Source organism: Varanus komodoensis, unplaced genomic scaffold (genome assembly GCF_004798865.1).
Source record: "Varanus komodoensis strain SLA01 unplaced genomic scaffold, ASM479886v1 scaffold10, whole genome shotgun sequence".
Classification (NCBI taxonomy): domain Eukaryota; kingdom Metazoa; phylum Chordata; class Lepidosauria; order Squamata; family Varanidae; genus Varanus; species Varanus komodoensis.
In genome coordinates, this window is record NW_025335269.1 from 6,097,680 (window position 1) to 6,116,663 (window position 18,984).

The 18,984-nt window shown below is 43.2% G+C and overlaps 1 protein-coding gene across 1 annotated transcript in view; it reads right to left on the reverse strand.

Moving 5' to 3' along the window:
- The window catches only part of ABCA13 (ATP binding cassette subfamily A member 13), a 197,985-nt gene that overhangs the window by 163,521 nt on the left and 15,480 nt on the right, over nt 1-18,984 (reverse strand). Inside the window, 8 exon segments of the mRNA XM_044419119.1 lie at nt 1,271-1,385; nt 3,353-3,440; nt 3,443-3,655; nt 6,055-6,077; nt 6,079-6,217; nt 8,122-8,212; nt 9,124-9,237; nt 9,420-9,431. Coding sequence (XP_044275054.1) covers nt 1,271-1,385; nt 3,353-3,440; nt 3,443-3,655; nt 6,055-6,077; nt 6,079-6,217; nt 8,122-8,212; nt 9,124-9,237; nt 9,420-9,431 — 795 coding nt within the window.

Here is an 18,984-nt window from a genome sequence, read left to right on the forward strand (position 1 = left end):
GAAGAGAAGAGAAGAGAAGAGAAGAGGGACAATTTACAGGTACTGCCAAACTGTCAGCAAATAGCAGTTTGTACATTTTAACTGCTTTCTAATAAAGCATCACAAATGCTAAATATATCACTTCAGTAACTTCAGGATGTAACAAGGAAACTTTGGGGGCTCCAATTTCACTAGAAGCACCATATACAGGAAGGGAAGATCAAGCCATTTCTTTCCCTACCACAGTCTAGATGAAAATTCTCTCCTCAACTGAAGCCATTATTAGTCCTGCAATTGAAGCATCTATTAATGTCAATACAGGTTTCCCTCCTGGGACTAACAGCAGCTAGGGCTGTGAGGAAATGGTTGTTTCAACTGTGGTACTGAAGAAAGAGTTACACTTCTTTAAAGAGTTAGAGTTCCCTTCTTCCTCAAAGGCCACAGTGCCCTCAACTTCTCCTGAGATTCCAGGTGATCAGGAAAATGCCCCCATTCCCTTTTCACTGACATTCACTCTCATGACTCCTGTTGCAAATACAAAGGGGTTTTGTTTAGTTTTGCTTTGAAAACAGGGAGTTTAGCAAGGCAAAATAGGGTAGGAAGGAAGAAAAGGTGTCTCCCTCCTTTCATAAGCATAGATCACCTGAGAGTTTACCTTGACAGGTAAAGGGCTCACCTACTGATAGTTCATTCTCGAGGCAGAGCTAAGTTTAAAACCATAAACTATTTGAACCCTCTCTGGGTCAATATCCAGGATCAGTACCTGCTGTAGCTTGACAGCAACTATTCCCCCGAAGCATTGCACAGGCAAGGCTTCCTATCTGAGACCAATGGAAGTGTGTGGAAGTTCAACTAGCAAAATAGTAATAAAAACAATAACCACTAGGGTACCCCAGAGGGGCTGCAAGGTCACTGACAGCAGTGAGGGGTTTTTCTTTCTCTTGCCAAAAGCCTCACTCACCACTTTCCTTTATCCATGGTGGGATCAGTTGCCCAGGTTCAGATGACACAATAACCCATCATGGGGAAAACAACCCCTAAACCAGCTCATGGGTTCTCAGGGCAGCTTGTCTGAAAAAAACACAAGCCACCCTGTGAAAGTGGTCTGGGTTTGGATGACACAACAATCCACTGGGGTTGATTACCCATGATGACTTGTCATGTGACCTAACAATGTGAATTTGTCAAGTCATTTTTTCCCCAATCAGGTGGGCTACAAGCTAGGAGGTCAATCCAACTAAGCTTAAACCCATGTAAGCACTTTAGGAGAAGGGTGGTCAGTTATTTTTACCTCCTGAAGATGAATTTCTTTCTCATAAACAAGCTTTCGGACCATGCTAGCCACGGACACCATCCACGTTAGCATCATTATAAGTGGCAAGAAGAAACTGATACTGTTCAGGAATCTGTAGGGACAAGTACATTTTAAAGTCCTAATGATTTATTTTAGAAGCAGAATATAATAGTCTAAGATACATAATGTATATGTATCTATGTATCTCCAGATATGACTGTGATACTTTGAAGAACATAAGAAGAGCCCAAGTAGATCATACCAAAGATCCCACTAGTCCAACAACCTGTTTCCCACAGTGGACAACCAGATGCCTCTTTGGAAACACACAAATTGAACAATGCAATCAAACAAATGTTCTTCCATTTTAGGATGGAAGAATCTATTAATTTCAGTTTCTCCCTATTCCTTTTTTTTTTCAATGTAGTTGAAAATAGGGCCATGTACAGAATCTGTCTGGGATTGGGAAACCATTGGATTGCTTTTCCATGGCCCTGAGATCAAGTTCCTGGCAAGCACACCCAGTGTTTGGGGCGCTCACCAGGAATCAAGCCCCATGTGCTGCACAAGCAGCATCCCTCTTCTGAGCCAAGCACAGCTGCCATTTTGCTGAAGAAGGCTGGCTGCAAGGGGCTCACCAAGAAAGAAGCCCCTCACAACTGTGAGCAGCAATCCTCTCCTGTGCTAAGAGCTGCTGCCATTCGGGTGGCATCGCCTGACCCAGAAGGAGGTTGCCAGTTGGGCACCTGGGGATCTCCTGCTTTCACAGACTTCCTCTGCCTGGCTCACTTTGGAAGACCAGGCCCAGCTCAAGATGAAGCCTGTGATTGCTTGAAGGGAAGGATTCTGGTAGGGTTCATCCCAACCCTAGTTAGAAGGACTTGATTCATCCAAACTTTGAGAATTTTTCAACATTAGGTTTAGATCATCCTGATCTTTAAGAATTTTTTAAACCTTTGGATGAAAGTTCAGGTCCATTTTTATGCACATTTTCTTGGTACGCACATTTTTAGACACAATTTTCCTAAGAGACAAATTTTGGCAAACGACCTCCTAAAATAATGCAGCCTGAACATTACTTCCATTCATATATGCATTCTTTTATGCACGTTTTGGTTTGACAGCTCTGCTGCAAAATTAAGAGACATACACATTCAAAAGAATAACTGAATTTCAGCTCTCATATCTACCTGAAAGGGCAAAATTAGGTTAAGTTCACATTAAGATAAGAACTGAACAAATTTCTTCCCCACTACCATTTTTGTGTTTTCAAACTTGGGCAGTGAAGGTTGGAGAACCATTTTCAAGGGCCAGCTTGGCATAGAGGCTGTTCTTGGCAGTCCTGCAAAGAGGAACAAGGAACAGTGGAAGGCAACTGTTGTCAACACCACGTAGGTGTACAGCTGGTTGACTCTCAACTGTGTTGTCTTGGTATGAGACACTGCATGCAGCTTTGCAGGGTGCTGTTAGTCTTTCGCCAGCACCTCCATGATGCTGAGAGAGTGGCCCCCAGTTTAACTGTGAGGAGTAATTGTCCTCATATGCTGCTCTGGAGAAAACGTGTGTTGCTACCCTTCATGGGAGAATTTGGGAAGACAGGCAGGTCATGAATACCTCCTTATTTATCTGCTTGAAATATTTTGGCCCCTCCTTTTATTCAGGGCAAAGCCTCCTCAAGATATCTAAGAAAGTAAAATAAAAAGTACAACGGACTTAAATATTTGAAGTTAACAGGAACAAGAAGTATTACAAAATAATAAAGGAATCGTTCATTCAAATGCAAACCGAACTATCCAGGGCAGGCAAATCCATGATCAGGGTAAGGCATTCCAGAAGGATGGAATCAACTCAGACATGCCCTGACTCTGGTCTGCCAGCTTAATAAATCCTACTGGCAGGCATGGCCAATTCCTTCAAACGACAGTGTCCCAATGCACCTACATCTTGAAAGGGGACCATCCCCACTAGACATTGGGCCCAGAAACAAAGGGGCAAGCAGCAGGTACAGAAGCAGACTTATATGTGCTGGTTGTCAGACTCTCCAAAGCAGCCCCAGCCCAAGGGAAGCCAGCTACTTACAGATCGCTGGTGTGGCATGGATATGGCATAGCTTGAACTTGTATTCCTGCATCCAGAGCATTCACTCCAGTGTGCACCGAAATGATGCCTCTATCATGTCTTGCAGGGGAATGAAGATGTGGTTATACCTGAACCCGTCAGCTGGCAAGTTTTGGGGGTGAGATTTCCACACTGGGTTCTGGATGAGGTCTGTTCTCATACTGTACAGGACACTCATTCGAATGGTGTATGACAGCTGCTTAGGGAGTTCATGGTCAGGATCTGCTCCACCTCTCTTGGGGCTTGAGGCATTAAAAATGACACCTAAGGGAGAAGGCGAAACTAGGTGTCCTGTTGATTAGGTGAATGCAAACTTCAAATTCATGTCACTTCTGCACCTTGGATTATAGCTTTAGAGGGCAAAACTCTAGGGCAACCTTCCCCAATTTGCTACCTTCCAGATGTTTGGAACTACTCCCAGTATTCCTGCCCATTGGCTGTGCTGGCTGGCTCTGATGGGAGCTAGGGAAGAGGGACTGTGACTGGGCAAAGCTTTTGTTAGGACATCAGCCTTAGCATAGGCAGGTCCTCAACTTGCTACACAGGTGCTAATCTGTAATATATGTGGATACACCAATCCTGCTTGTGTATCTCAGCAAAGGTTAAGAGCTTCAGGATAATACATACTGAATTATGTATTATCCCTACATGCCCTCCTGCCCCTTGAGATCTGCAGCAGAGGCCCTGTTCCGGGAACCCTCCTTGAAGGAGATTAGGAGACAGAATACCCAGAGGAGGGCTTTCTCTGTGGTGGCACCCAGGTTATGGAATGTGCTCCCTAGAGAGGTCCACCCGGCACCGACGTTATATGCTTTTTGGCACCAGGTCAAGACCTTTTTATTCACCCAGTATTTTAATGTTTAAAAGATTTTAATTATGTTTTACTTCAGTCGTGGGTTGTTGGTCTTATTGTTTGGGGTATTTATGTTCTTTCATACCATTGTATTTATTGAATTTTGTTTGTAAGCTGTCTAGAGATGCATAGTGATTGGGCAGGTTAGAAATATCTCAAATAAATAAATACATACATACAAACATAGGGATGGCCATGCTGAATCAGCCAATGATCTGTAAGGTCCAGCATTCTTTTTTAAGAGCAGCCAGCCAGGGGCTTCTTGAAGGTTTATAAGTAGAATGTGATGATAGACTTCTTTCCTAGAAATGAATGGATCTAACACTCTTGTAGAATTTTCAGGAGTTAGTTTGCTCCATCTTATCTTTTTATGTATGTTTGAATTCTATATAAATTTCTTTGCACACATTTGCTCTATGTGCATGTTTGGCATGCATCTTCCTAAAGTATGAATCTCCTGCATGTACTTTTCATTGATCTGCTGAAGTTTTGTGCACATGTTTCTCAAATATACAGAATTTTTGCACTTCTCCCCAGGCCAACAATGACCTGTACTGCCAGTACTGCCAGATCCAGAAAAGCACTGGTTCCTGGATGCAAGCTCATGCATTGGTTTGGGAGCTGCAAGATTGCTAAGTTCACATTAGAAAATGAGGCAGAAATGTCTACTTCTAACCCATGCTTGTTGCTTGTCCTCAATATCAGATATTTTCTGATATGACCTTTGCGCATGCAGCTCCCATTAAACTCTCAGGACTAATATTGGCTAATAGAGAACACCTGCCCTCTATTTATAACATTTCATAGTGTTGCAACCCACTGTTTACTCCTCGCTCCCTGTACTCCTGCCAACTGAAGGCAATATTTTGTGCATCTCATGAAGTAGACTCTAATCCAGAGGGGTGTAGCTCCAACAATAGATCTCCAGATGCCTTGGACTTCAACTTGAACTCCCACACACCTCTGACAACAAGGCCAACGGTCAGGCATGCTGGAAATTCAAAGCATCTGGAAATCTATTTTCTGCCTACTTTTGTCTGTCCACAAAACTGTGTACCATAATCAATGATTATGGTACACATTAGTCTTTAGGGAGTTATAGGCAGGGATCAAAGAACCACTGATTTTCAAACTTGCCAAAGTTCTTTGAATGTGCAGTTCCAAAGCATGATTAGCTTTGCTCCAGCTTTTTTACTTTTTTTATCGATTTTTCACCTTATTTGAATGGAAAAAGTGCATATTTTGAACAGGAAAATCCACATAATTTGCTGTCTCCTGGTGTTTCAGTCTTAAAGCAGTTTCTGTGGATGTGAAATGGAACCATTACACACAATGTCTATTTGCATTACACATTCTTTTCTTCCCTGTCTTTATTATATTTGATTGTATGTTTGCATATATGTGCAGACGAGTTTCAAACACAATTTTTAGCCTCATGCAGGAATATTCTGTAAGACCTTGAATAATGGTTATTCCATTATAATAATAATGTTCTTGTTCATCAAGTTCAATGATATTTTTTACAGTCAGAAATATTTGACCATGCCTAATATGAAGCGAGTGCTTGCTTGCACAAGGGGAAATGGTCCCAATTTAGCACTCCTGGAATGGGACAAGTCTGCAGTGTGCCCTTTTGTGAACTTGGCTGACCACCCTGTTCTAGAAGGGCCAGTGTGAGCAAGTTCCCCCTTGTACTAGCGACTGCTCGTGCCCTATCGTTTCTGCGAGCAACAATGCAGCACTGAATACTGCTCAAGAGAAAAGGTGCTGAGTAAGACATGTTCTCTTGGATGTTTATCATGGTACTTACTAGCCAAGAAGTTATTTTGTTGCCTTTGCCTCCAATTCCTCCACAGAGTCAACAGGCTGGAAACAATCCAATAAAAGACAGGAGGACATGTTAATCATGAGCCATGCCATTTGGTTAATGTGCTCAGTTGCTGAGTTGTTAAGCATTTTCTCTATCATGGTCTCTGAGAAGAATAAATGGCATGGAATTATTATTGAGAGTGTTTGGAGATTTTCTCCTTGCCTCAGCAGTTCAAGGTTCCAACAGATTCCTGGGCCAATTTCCTCCTGAGGAAAAAACACTGGAAACATGACAATTCTATAGCATCTGGAATAGGCAAGCCAGTCCATGAAGCAGCAGTAGCTCTCCCAGGGGCCAGTGCATACACTTGGAGGCCCTCCAACCAGTCGGTAGCAAAACTCAAGCATCAGTTTGTCCCAATGGCTACTTTGGACTTCCCAGATTTCCTTTTCAACTTTCATTGAAGCAAAGGAAGCACCTTGTCAGTAGCCAGCAGTTGTCAACGCTCACTAAAGGAACACCCAACCCTCTATGTCCATGGAGAAAGCCGAACTCACTAGAGAAGACCATCATGCTAGGGAAAGCCAAGAGCAGAAGAAAGGGAAGCCAAATAAAAGATGGACTGGCTCCATAAAGGAAACCACAGCCTTGAAATTAGAACAACTAAGTAGGGGTGTCATAGATAGGTCATTTAGGAGAGCTTTCATTCATAGGGTTCCCAAAAGTTGGAGATGAATTGATGAAACGTAACAGCCTCATGGATTGGATCCATACTTAGTCGTGCTTAGAATATGCTGGGGTTTTTGTCCTGCTGTCATGATGCAAACTGCCCCAGGAACCTTTCCTGGTTGAGCAGTATACAGACTAAACAAATAAATATGGTTCTATCCAAGGTTAGTCCTTCTTAAGTAGACTTGGATGGGGCCTTAATTAATCATGCCTTAAGAAAGTACCATTCATTTCAATGGGTCTACTCTAGGTAGAACTAGCACTGAATACAAATTGTAGACCTACCAAAATCACTGTGTAAAATCCCACACTGAAATCACTGAAGCTTAAATTGTGAGTAACTTAAGACTCACTCATTTCAATGAGTAGGACCCATTGAGAGCTTACTGCTTAGTAATATTCAAATTAGTCCCACTAATTTCAAGGGATTTACTATAGGCTAAGCACAATGATCAAACCCACTGTAAGCAAAAGGGCAGATGGACAAACTGTGTCCCTACTATTGTGTTGTGTCTTATTTCTATTAACAAATAATTTACATGAAAATAATAGCATCATGTCATGGCTACAGCTGTTCCTCTGTAGAGGGACAATTCATGCTAAAGTTCCTTCACATTGTCATATACCCCAGAACACAATTTCAGGGGAGGGGCAAGGGGAGCTGGGCATCATTTATGTAAAGCGACCCTGGAGCTCAAAGGTTAATGGGAATTGCAACTGTAACATGTAACTGGGAACAGCAGAAAATCATTTCATCTACAAAAATGTCACCCCAAATTTGGATTACAAATATTATCTCAACGAGTACTCTCTGAATAGGCACATATCTGATATTCAACACCATTTGACAGTGTCTCATGCCTAATATTTCAATCCATTTCAATCACGGAGCTGAACCTTTTCCAACCTGATGGCCACATTCCTTTGTGAAGCTGCTTTTGGGGTCTGTGTTTCAGTGAGAAGATGAGCCAAAAATACCAGCCTGCTTTAGCTTAGAGCAGTTATTGACAGTAACTGAGCCTACTGAAAGGTGTTTCAGCTTTTTCAAATGAGGGGGGCCTGCACAAAAAGCCAGGAAACCACCAAACTACTGGTGTTGGGAGAAATGGAGTAGGGCAAGGAGAAAGGGCGTGGCGCTCTGGGAAAACATGGAGGACAGGGCTGGTCTCCCAGGAGGTGAATTCCCCCAGGCCTGAAATTATACAACCTGTAGTAGATGCTATTCATAAAATTCTGCACAGGGGAGGCGGCTGAGCATTCCACTCTTGCCCTTATTCCAGCACCACAGCCAACCAATTCAAAGCTTAACCGTGTGTACGTATGTTCACATACACTCACCATATACTCTCAGTTTCTTGACTAGCTCTTCCACATCCACATGCAACTGGTTCTCTACCAAGTTCTTTATAAAAGCATTTTGAATTGCATCCTAAAACAAATGATTCAAAGGAAAGAAAAGGAGGTTGAAAATTGCTCAACTCCTCTCCAAATAACCCAGTCTAACATACGTCAGGCATTCCCATCTCTCACTCTTATTGTTGTGCATTGCTTTTCATTATTAGAACATGGCAAAGAAAGAAACTAAATGGCCTTTTTCTCTGATCCCAAGCACTCCCCAATGAGCTGTACTCCAAATCAACAGCCAACCATCGCTGTGAAATCAATGCAGCATGGTCCTTGGAGTTCTGATGTTCAAACCTAGGGAGACCACAGAATGAGAAAGCCTCACAAAAGGTGCAACAGACTCTACTCTGCCACAGAGTTATGGCTGTGCTATAGTTTAATGTAGCTGGACTGAGCATAGCAAAGCAGACTGGAGCTGGAACATGCAGAGATATAATTATATATCATTGGGAATGTATCTTGCCCAGGGATTGCAAAACAAGCTAATTAGGAAAATTAGGCAGCTAGGTTTTTATTTAGGAGAATGCGATCTACAGTGGTATATATAAATCCATGCCTTGATTTCTATGGTATGATAGGAGTCATGGAGGCAAAGGTGGCAAGTAATAAAGAGTGAATGGATTAATTTTTTTTGCCTTCAGAAGGCCATCTACATAGTTGGGTTTCTGAAACTCCCAAGAGAACATTTCAGAAGTACTGTATGTATGTCTTAAATGAGCAATGATATTTTTCATAATTATCTGAGGTAACAAGCATCTGACATTCTTCCTCTGCTTATCCATACCTCCATCTTCTTCATTGCTGTTTTCCCCATGTCTCTTTTAGATTGTAAGCATCTTGGGTTTAACAGCTCCCATACCTGTTCTTCCTACAGTGCCATGCACAAAGATCTTTCATTTCACTCCTACATTATGTAATTTCCAGAACTTCACTAACCTGTAGCTGGCTGACCATAAGGAAGCTTTTACTACTCTGAACAAATTCTGTCATCTGAAGCCAAGCCTCAGAATATAACTTTAGTTTCTCCACAAAATTAAATGTGTGATTAGCCTGAAAAACGAATGAAAAAATCCCAAAGTTAGGAGGAATAACTTTGCATTTCAGGATCATCTCAAGTACTTTTCCAGCCTAGCTTTGACTTTTCAGCAGCCTGATCACTTAGCACTAATGTAGACATTCAGGCTGCAGTCCTATATGCACTAACACTTGAGTAAGCTCAACTGAAAACTTACAGGACCTACGGCCTAAAAAAGAAATCATAGAATTACACTGTAAATCTCTTATTTCCTTTCTTTCTTTCTTTCTTTCTTTCTTTCTTTCTTTCTTTCTTTCTTTCTTAAATCAGTAATAATGTCTGAAGTGGAAAATCAGGGAAGACTGTTATAGGCACTTAAATAAGATGAAAATCTGTATCTTGCCTCTTTTGGAATTAGGGAAGTGGCTATTCAAATCTGCTGTGAATCATCGCTGTGGGAACTGCATACTCTACTTGCTCATGTGAGTAGACTACAACACATCATTTATATATAGAATCATAGAACAGTACAGTTGGAAGGGGTCAAGAAGGCCATTGGGTCCAACCTCCTGCTGTTGCAGGTCACCAATTTAAACCATCCCACTGATGGAGGTCAGCTCCCAGTTCTGGTAACAACTGAGATGACTCTTCAAAGTACACTGCAAATGCATTTGTTTGCATGTTTGTATTGGACCTGTGCTGCAGGCCTGGGTCTCTCCCTCTGAAAGAACAGGCCTGCTTAGCATGCTGCCCTATAGTACCTTGATCAGCGTACTAGGTATTGTTGTCCAAAGGCCCTGAGGAAGAGATGGCCAAAGAACGGGCACACTGCTGTCCTGCTTTGAGAAAGATATACCTTATTGGGCCTGCTAATGAGCTTATGCTTTCTTGACACTAATTCCTATCATTGTGGCACACGGGGTGGGAATATTTGAACTGCCCAGTATGGGAAACCTCCAGTGTTAGGACTTGAGACATGCTAACGGAGATAGGAAACTTCATGTTCTATGGAGTTCAATGACGGGAAGCTGCCCATGGGATACATTTCAGCTTGCTAACAAGTAAACAAGTCGTTTCACACTGCTAAGTCACTGCACCTGTGTAACAGCCAGCCCCTTTCGCACAAGTAGTTGATATAAGCTAGCCAGTTTCCTTTATGTCTAGTTCAGACACCACCATTCTGGAGGGGGCTTTGCTGATGTTCTGTTCCAGCAGATTGGAGCCTGCTAAACCCTTTGAAAAGCTAGCTAGTAATCTGTTTGTTGTGTCCATAAGCATAGAAACATAGAAACAGAGTGAGTTAGAAGGGGCCTCCTGGGCCATCTAGTCTGACCCCCGGCTCCAGCCAGCTCCGCTCATGACATGCTCACCATGTGCATGTTCAGCCTATCCTTGAACATCCTCACCAATGGGGCTTCAACCACTTCCCATGGAGGCCCATTCCATGTCCTTGGGATCCTAACTGTCAGGAAGTGCTTCCAGGCATCTAAATGGAACCTTGCTTCCTTGAGCTTTGCACCATTGGAGCGCATCCTGCCTTCTTCTGCATGGGAGAGCAATTCTTTACCCACCTCCTTGTGGCATCCCCTCACACACCTGTATGTCGCCAACAGATCCCCTCTGAGTCTTCTCTTCTCCAGGCTGAAGAGACCCAATTCCCTCAGTCTCACTTCATACAGCATCCCCTGCAAACCGGCCACCAACCTTGTGGCGCTACGCTGCACTGACTCTAACCTGGCTATATCCTTCCTGTAATGAGGGGCCCAAAACTGAACACAATACTCTGGTTGCAGGCGCACCAGAGTCATATAGAGTGGTAGTAATACCTCTCTTGATCTAGAAGCCACACTTCTGACTTTGCAACCAAGGGTGGTGTTTGCCTTCTTGACCACCGCATCACACTGCTGACTCATGTTTAGCCTGCAGTCAACCAGCACCCCGAGGTCCCTTTCACAAGTGCTGCTTTCTAGCCACTTGTCCCTTAACCTGTACTTATGACACCCATTCCTATGCCCCAAGTGCAAGACCTTGCACTTATCTACATTGAACAATATCCTGTTTTCTCCTGCCCATTTCCATAGTCTGTCCGGATCCTTTTGGATCTGGAGTGCCTGCTCCTCAGTTGTGGCCACTGCTCCAGTTTTAGTATTGTCTGCAAATTTGATCAGCAGACTGTTCACCCCTTCTTCCATGTCATTAATGAAAAGATTAAACAGGATAAGCCCCAGGACAGAGTCCTGGCGGACCCTGCTTGTCACTGGCCGCCATCCCGATGATTCCCCACTAATGGTTACCCTCTGCTTTCGGTCAGCCAGTCATGCCCTAATCCATTGGACAGTGCTTTGGTCTATCCCAAAACTCCCCAGTTTCTCAACCAGGATATCATGGGGTACTTTGTCAAAGGCCTTGCTGAAATCCAGGTAAACCACACCCACTGCATCCCCTCCATCTAGCCATCGCAAAACCTTGTCATAGAATTCCACAGGTTTGTATGGCAGGACCTGTTTTTGTGGAAGCCGTGTTGTGTGGCTGCCAGCCTCCCTTCCCTATCTAGCATCACTAGATCTCTCACTATTAGGAGCCTTTCCATTGTTTTTCCTACAATGGACGTAAGGCTAACTTAGGCTAATAAGCAAACCCGGACCTTGCATATCAATTCCTTGGGGTCCCCCATACCTTTGGCCATGGCAGGGGCAACACAATGTTCTTTTCTGAGACCTGGACCAGACACTTTTTTTTTGTGGGGGAGGGTTATTTCGCACTGAAAGAATGGTAGATTGCACCAGCATCTGTCAACCATTCTAGAGTCCCCCAGTCCAGCACCAATTATCTGTTATTGCTGAATTGTATATGAATTATGAGCTGCTCTGAAGACTTCAGTTATTCAGTAGGACATAAGTTTAATGCTAAATAAAAATGAATAAATTCCATAGCTCAACACTTGGAAATGCTTGCATGGGGACAGGTGCATGCAGTCCACAAGGAAGTATTCAGCTGCCCGGAAGGAAAGGTCCCATCTGCCTTGAGATCCTTTCCATCTCTAGAACTTTGCATCCTCCTCCCAGATCCCCACATCCTAAACCTGACATTAAATAAGTAGCATGCACCTGATGCTTAGCAATTTGTTGTGTTGGTGCCATGGAAGTTTGTTTATTTTTTAGTCCCTATGGTGCTGGAGGGAAAATTTAGGGAGGAATGTAACTGAGCAGGAAGGTAACTCAGTGGTCCCAATCAGGGCAGGACACCCTTAAACTAAGGTAAAAATAATAATTGTGCATGCTATGCATTTAATGTAGAATATAGTTCAGCCCTGAAAACTGCTCCTTTCCATATAGTGCCTTATCAGACTTTACAAGTCATTCCCAAATAGTGGACAGAATCTTAGTTGCATTTGTTGGAATTGCTGGTGGCCTGCACAGGGCTGCAAACTGATCTATTGCAAGGCAGAGGCATAGAGGAGCTGGATGCTCAGGACCATCCATGACCAGCACCAGTGTGAGTCAGCAAGCGGATTTGTTGTATGGATGGACAAGCCCTTGATACATGAGTGGCAGATAGAGGGCAGCCAGGTTGCATGCACATCTTTGACTAACTCTGATTAATGGAGGAGGGGAGAGGAGGAAGCATGGAGTGAAAGTACAAGGCAGACCAATTCTGGCAGAAAATGTAGTTCAGCAAAGGCAAGCAGAAAAAGCTTGATATGAAATGCAATACATATACGTTCACTCAAAAAGCATAACTGCACACCCAGAAAAGTGAAAGACAGAGAGAGACAGCTCAGGAAGAATGGCTTATTCAAATATGAATTACTGTATGATAAGACAATTCTATTACTGGGAATGATTGTATTTGCTATACCTAGAAATATCTTCTGTCTATAAATACAATAACTTATTTGAAGAATTAAATGTTGTAGACAGTGTTAAGTCCTGATGCTTGTAGGAGGATTTTCTTTTTCATGATAAGGGTGAGTGTATGGGAGAGGATTAAAAGGTAAAGGTAAAGGTTTCCCCTTGACATTAAGTCCAGTCGTGCCTGACCCTAGGGGGCGGTGCTCATCTCCCTTTCCTAGCCAAGGGAGCCAGCGTTTGTCCGCAAACAGTCTCCGTGGTCATGTGGCCAGCATGACTAAACACCGAAGTGCACAGAATGCTGTTACCTGCCCACTGAAGTGGTACCTTTTTATGTACTTGCATTTGCATGCTTTCGAACTGCAAGGTTGGCAGGAGCTGGGATGGAGCAACGGGAACTCACCCCATTATGCAGATTTGAACAGGCAACCTTTCGATCAACCAGCCCAGTAGCACAGCGGTTTAAACCACTGTGCCACCTGCAGTCCACCGGGAGAGGATTAGGCAAGAGGGAAAAGCTAACACAGAATTGTACCATTGTCTGCACCATCTTGTAAGCCGCCCCGAGGTTTCGGCAAGGGGCGGCATAGAAATGTTATAATAATAATAATAATAATAATAATAATAATAATAATAATAATCTTCTTCAGCAAGCAGAAGAATATAAATGGGAGCTGGAAGTCTTGATATTGAGGACTGAGATTTAGACCAATGTGACATTACCAAGCAAAGCCTACATTTGTTTATTTAAATCAAGTACAATCACCAACTGAGCTAATATCCCAACTCATCTTATGAAATAAATACATACCACTCCCTTTACCATACATATAACACATTATCTGACATGGGTGGGTCCAGTATACCTGACAGCCTAACTCATCTTGCTCAAAAAAAGAAAAAAAATAGGAGGCATTACAGTGAGGAAGAGGATTGTGTGCATCAGGACTTCACACTTGTAGACCTGACTATGTAACATCCACCTCTTACGCTTTTTCTGGTGGACAACTGCTCGTCCGCCTTGCAAGGTGGCACAACAGCACACTGTCTGGACTAGCCTTAGCAGTAAGCCCCATAATTTCAGTGCAGCATCATCCTAGTAATTGCACTTAGGACTGACCTCTTCCTGAACACACACCCCTCCTACATGCATACTCTGTACATGGGCAGTGGCATTAAAAAGGGGGTCCTTACCAAACAGTGTGCAGATAAACAAGCCTGGCATTCAGAATTTCGACTGTGAGCACTACTCATAATTCCACCTACTTCCCCTTGAAGCTATAGCTGATTGCCAGTTTGCTGGTGCCTCACTGAGCCCTGCCCCTTACTCCATTGCTGCAGCCATTTTAATTATGCAGAGCAGGAGGGGTTTTTTTAATTGGGCACCCCTAAAAAAGACTGGCCAGGAAAAGTCCCCTCCAGATTTTAGAGGGGTTGATGCATCTCTCTTCCACCAAGATGACTTTTTGAAATTCTACCTGTTTTATACATACTAGCTTTGTTTTCATGTAGTTTAGGACAGACCACCCCAGCCTTTCCAGGCCAGTAGACCCAGATTTTGAGATAGTGTCAAGGACATTCTGAATAGCTTGGGGATGAGGGTTGTTCATTTATATGATGGCTACGATGGCTATTCAAACAGTACTCATTTCTTAGAAGGCAGACTGGTGAAACTAAAAGAAAAATAATTTGCCCACGAACCTAAGTGCAGGCAGAGCGGGAGTCTGAGCTCCAAATCGCAAAGTTTCACTTCTGAACCCAAATAAATATGGTGCTGGAAGACAAGAGTTCAGTTCACAGAATGCCAGCCTTGTGGTTTAAAAAGCAAGTTTTAAAAAGAAAAAAACTCTTAAATTATGCAGCTATTATGAAAGATAGAAAAGTCAAGAAGACTTAGAATGCCTGATGAGTGATATTTGCTTAGTATTTGCATTTGTAATTCATTTTTGGTAAGGTATATGACTTTTTGCCATTTGAAAAGCTGAAATTAAATAAAATGAAGAGGGGCATGGAGCCTGGTAAGAACCCTAAGGATGTCTTCCGCTACCATGTTGAAGGACTCAGGTTTAATATATTACAGTTTAGGAATGTTTTAGTCCTATTTAATTGTAATCTGCCCAGAGCTCTCTTAATGGGTAGAGTTACCAGGTGCAAGATTCATACACACATCCTCTGCATATTTATTGATGGATTTGATTTGTACCCTGCCTTTTTACTAAAATTAGGACTCAATTAGGGCTCAAGGGGAATGGGATCCACCAAACACAGCAAGTTCACATGCTCAGCCTGGCCTAGATCTGCCCTGCCCAGGTCTTACTCAAATGCTTCATTTGTAGGTTAACAAATGTCTTCATTCTGTTACTAGGCATTAACAATAACAAGCAACATTGCTGTCAATAGGGAAGGCAACCTTTGTGTGGAGAGCCTTGCTATTACCAGGACTGCCACAAAGTTCATTGAATCTCTGTGCACCTTCTGCACAAGGACATGTTCCACTTGCATGAACCCTTCCCCAACCTGGTGGCCTTCAGAGGCATTTGGACTGGAACTCCAAGACTTCCCATCCAGCAGGGCCATTGACTGAGAATTCTGGGTGTTGCAGTCCAAATGTGTCTGGAAGGCACAAGGTTGGGAAGACTGCTCTAACCATTTCTTTATTGAGGCCCGTGTGTGTGTGTGTGTGTGTGTGTGTGTGCGCACACGCATTATGCATGTATGTCACATATCATATGTGCATATATATCATATACACTCTCATAGGCTTAATAAAAATAATTGTCTATCTTATTATAGCTTCTCTTATGATAACCTCCAAAGCATGCAAACTGACACAATAATTTAAAAAATGACTATAGCACTTAATTCTGAGTATCCCTCTAAGAAAAGGACATAATTTTGTACACAAAGGCTTTTTAAAAAATCATCTATCAAACATGTCTCAGCTTCAAGAGTTTATGGCTGTGCAAATCAATAGCCTCATTCCTTTATCATTTCAGTCAGCCCCATTACAGAAGCTGAGGAGAGAGATGGCTTGTCAACACAGCAGAGGTCTTTATCTTCACTTCAGGGCAGGCTTCCCTAGCATGGTGTGCTCCATATGTGCTGGACTGCAGCTCCCGTAATTCCCAGCAAAAGGAATTGCAGCTCAACACATCTGGAGAGCACCAAGGTTGGGAAGGCTGCTGTGAAACTTCCCCACAAACTTGTTGAAAGGGTCACCTTTTTAATTTACATTTATTTATTATTCAATTTGTACTTTGAAATTTGTAGAATCAAAGGAAATTGTTATAAAAATCACAAAACTTTTACCCAACCCTTTTCCTTTCTAGAAGCAGGCAGTGGTTCCAAAAATTGGGTAGGCAATGGACATAGAACCAGAAAACAAAAGGCTGTTCCTCCAAAAGTTCTCCCCAAAACCGATCCTCCAAGTTGTGAAACATGGAGGGTTCTTCTCCCTACCCAGAAACACTCCAGAAGACATTGTGATGGAGTGACTTCCAGTCCTCACCTTCTAGGCATGCATTCAAAAAATGAAAAGACAATGAGAAAGAAGTGTTCCTTATGATGAAGGATTTAAAATCAGCAGTTCGTGGTTCAGCTGAACTAGTCCCAGGCTTTAGTGTGAAGACACACAGTGTAGCAGACATGCTGTAGCCAAGCAAGTCTTGTTGGTGCCTTGGTAAAATGCTCCTTGAGAACCCCATGCATGAAAGATAGGATGTACATTGATGTAAGTAAATATAAACAGGAATGTTATTCCTGTAATTCTCCGATTCTGGGAAGAACAATTGCACTGAGAGAGAGGAGCTTGAAACTATCAGAAGAAGATCACCCCCTCAAACAGGGCCAGCCCCCTACCCTTAGACAGAGTGAGGTGCCTGCCTCAAGCAGCAAACGGTGAGGGACAGAGAGTGGGCAAAGCTGGACATGCACTGGGACCTCCTGCCCTTCAGCCCCAAAGCTAATAGGCTGCTCTCAGGCATGCAAAAGAGAGCAGCATCCCATCATCCATGGGGAAGAAAATTCCCCCGCCTTCTGATGGAGCTTTATAAGTGGAATGGAGGAATATGCCGTCTTGTCCTTCACCTCAGGCAACAAAATGCCTTGACCTGGCCCTGCCCTCAAAGCATCCCCACCACACCTGTGTGGAGCCCAGGCAAAGGACAGGAGAGGGCAGAAAATAAATGAACTATAATTTTAAAAAATAACCTAAAGAGAAAAGGGTTTTAAGGCTCAGGGGAATCCACTGGCTTCTGTTTCTAAGCATAAGAGCCTGAGTCTGGGAGGCGGCAAACTCCTCCTCAGCAGAAAAGTCATGCTGCAAGTTGGTGTTGCCTCCTGCCAATGGTGGTCCCCCTCAGTGCTCTGCTCCAGGTGCACAGATGCCCACCTTCAGCCACTCACTCCTGGGAATTAACCACAGAAGACGGACATCATGAATCTCCCTGAGAACTTCTACTTGACTGCTGTTAGCAACAAATACTATATGAGATGGATCATGGGTATGATTCATGAATGTTTTCTTAAAGCCAGACTCTAGGTCTCCTTCTATTATTATTTATGGACATCAGGAAAGAGGGCTCCTTTCAAAGACATTTCCTGCACCACTTAAGGATGTTTCCTATAAGAGTATGAATGATCGGAGCATAGATACTTTTTGACGGTAAGTGAATACCAACTTGGACAAGGGCAGGGAAGAAACAGTTTTTCTGTGGGGATTTAGCTAGTGCAAGAGTCAGGAGCCTGAATCCTGCAGTTGACTGGCAAGAATGGACTGAGGGAGGTGAGGGGCTCCACGACTGAACTGCCACCGATACACAGACGATGCCTCACAGGTTGACTGTGGTATCTGAACCAGGAGTTGCCACGCTGTCTCCTGGCCAGTGCAGTGAACTGGATGAGGGCCAATAAACAGAGTTTGAATGCTAGCAAGACAAAAGCACTGTTGATGAATGGGTCAGAGGAAAAGAAAACTGGTCAATTACTAGTTTTGAATAGGACGTCACCCACCCTGAAGGGGCAGCTGTATAGCTTGGAGAGTTCTCTTCAATTCATCTAGGGATGAGCATTCATCTGGCAAGGCTCATCCAGCTATGTGCAAGACTGCCATGATTCTTCAAGCGAGGCTGATTGAGACTACTGTGGAAATTTGTGCAGATTAGAAAATTTGCACAAATTGAACTGGGAATCAGGAATGTAACAAATGCAAGTGTATTTTTGACTGCTTACAGATAGTTGCAGAGGATATGTGCTTGTGTTTGGAGGTTCCAATGGGCATGTGACACTCTCTGATGCTTTTGTGTGGTGCACAGTTTATAAAAACTTTGTTGGATGGGTGTACATGGAAGTGGGAGAGGGGCAGTCAGGATGTGATTGATACATCTGAGCTGCCGTTGTGCTTAAAATGCCTCTCAAGCTACAGTCACCGTTTGTAGCAAAACTGCAAGGGGACAGCAGAAGAATGAAAAAATTGAAACATTAATAGAATGTTTAATAGGATGCATTAATGGAAGTATTGCTTCCAAACAACGAGAAGTAATTGTTCCCCTATACTCCTCTCTAGTCAGATCTCACCTGGAATACAGTGTCCTGTTCTGAGCACCAAGATTTATGAAAGATGCAGAAAAATTAGGAAGGGTCGAGAAGAGGGCAACAAAATGATCCAGGATTTGGAAACACTGCTGTGTGAGAAGAGACTGAGACAACTGGGTTTGTTCAGCCTTGAGAAAAGAAGACTGAGGGGGAATATGATATCCCTCTGTAAGTACCTCATCGGTTGTCACAAAGAGGAAGGTCACGATCTCTTCTTGCTGATGCCAGAGTGCAGGACACAAAATAATCAAGTCAAGCTGTGACAACCCAGATTCAGGCTAGATATCAGGAAAAGCTTCTTCACTGTCAGAGCAATACAACAGTGGAACCAGCTTCCTA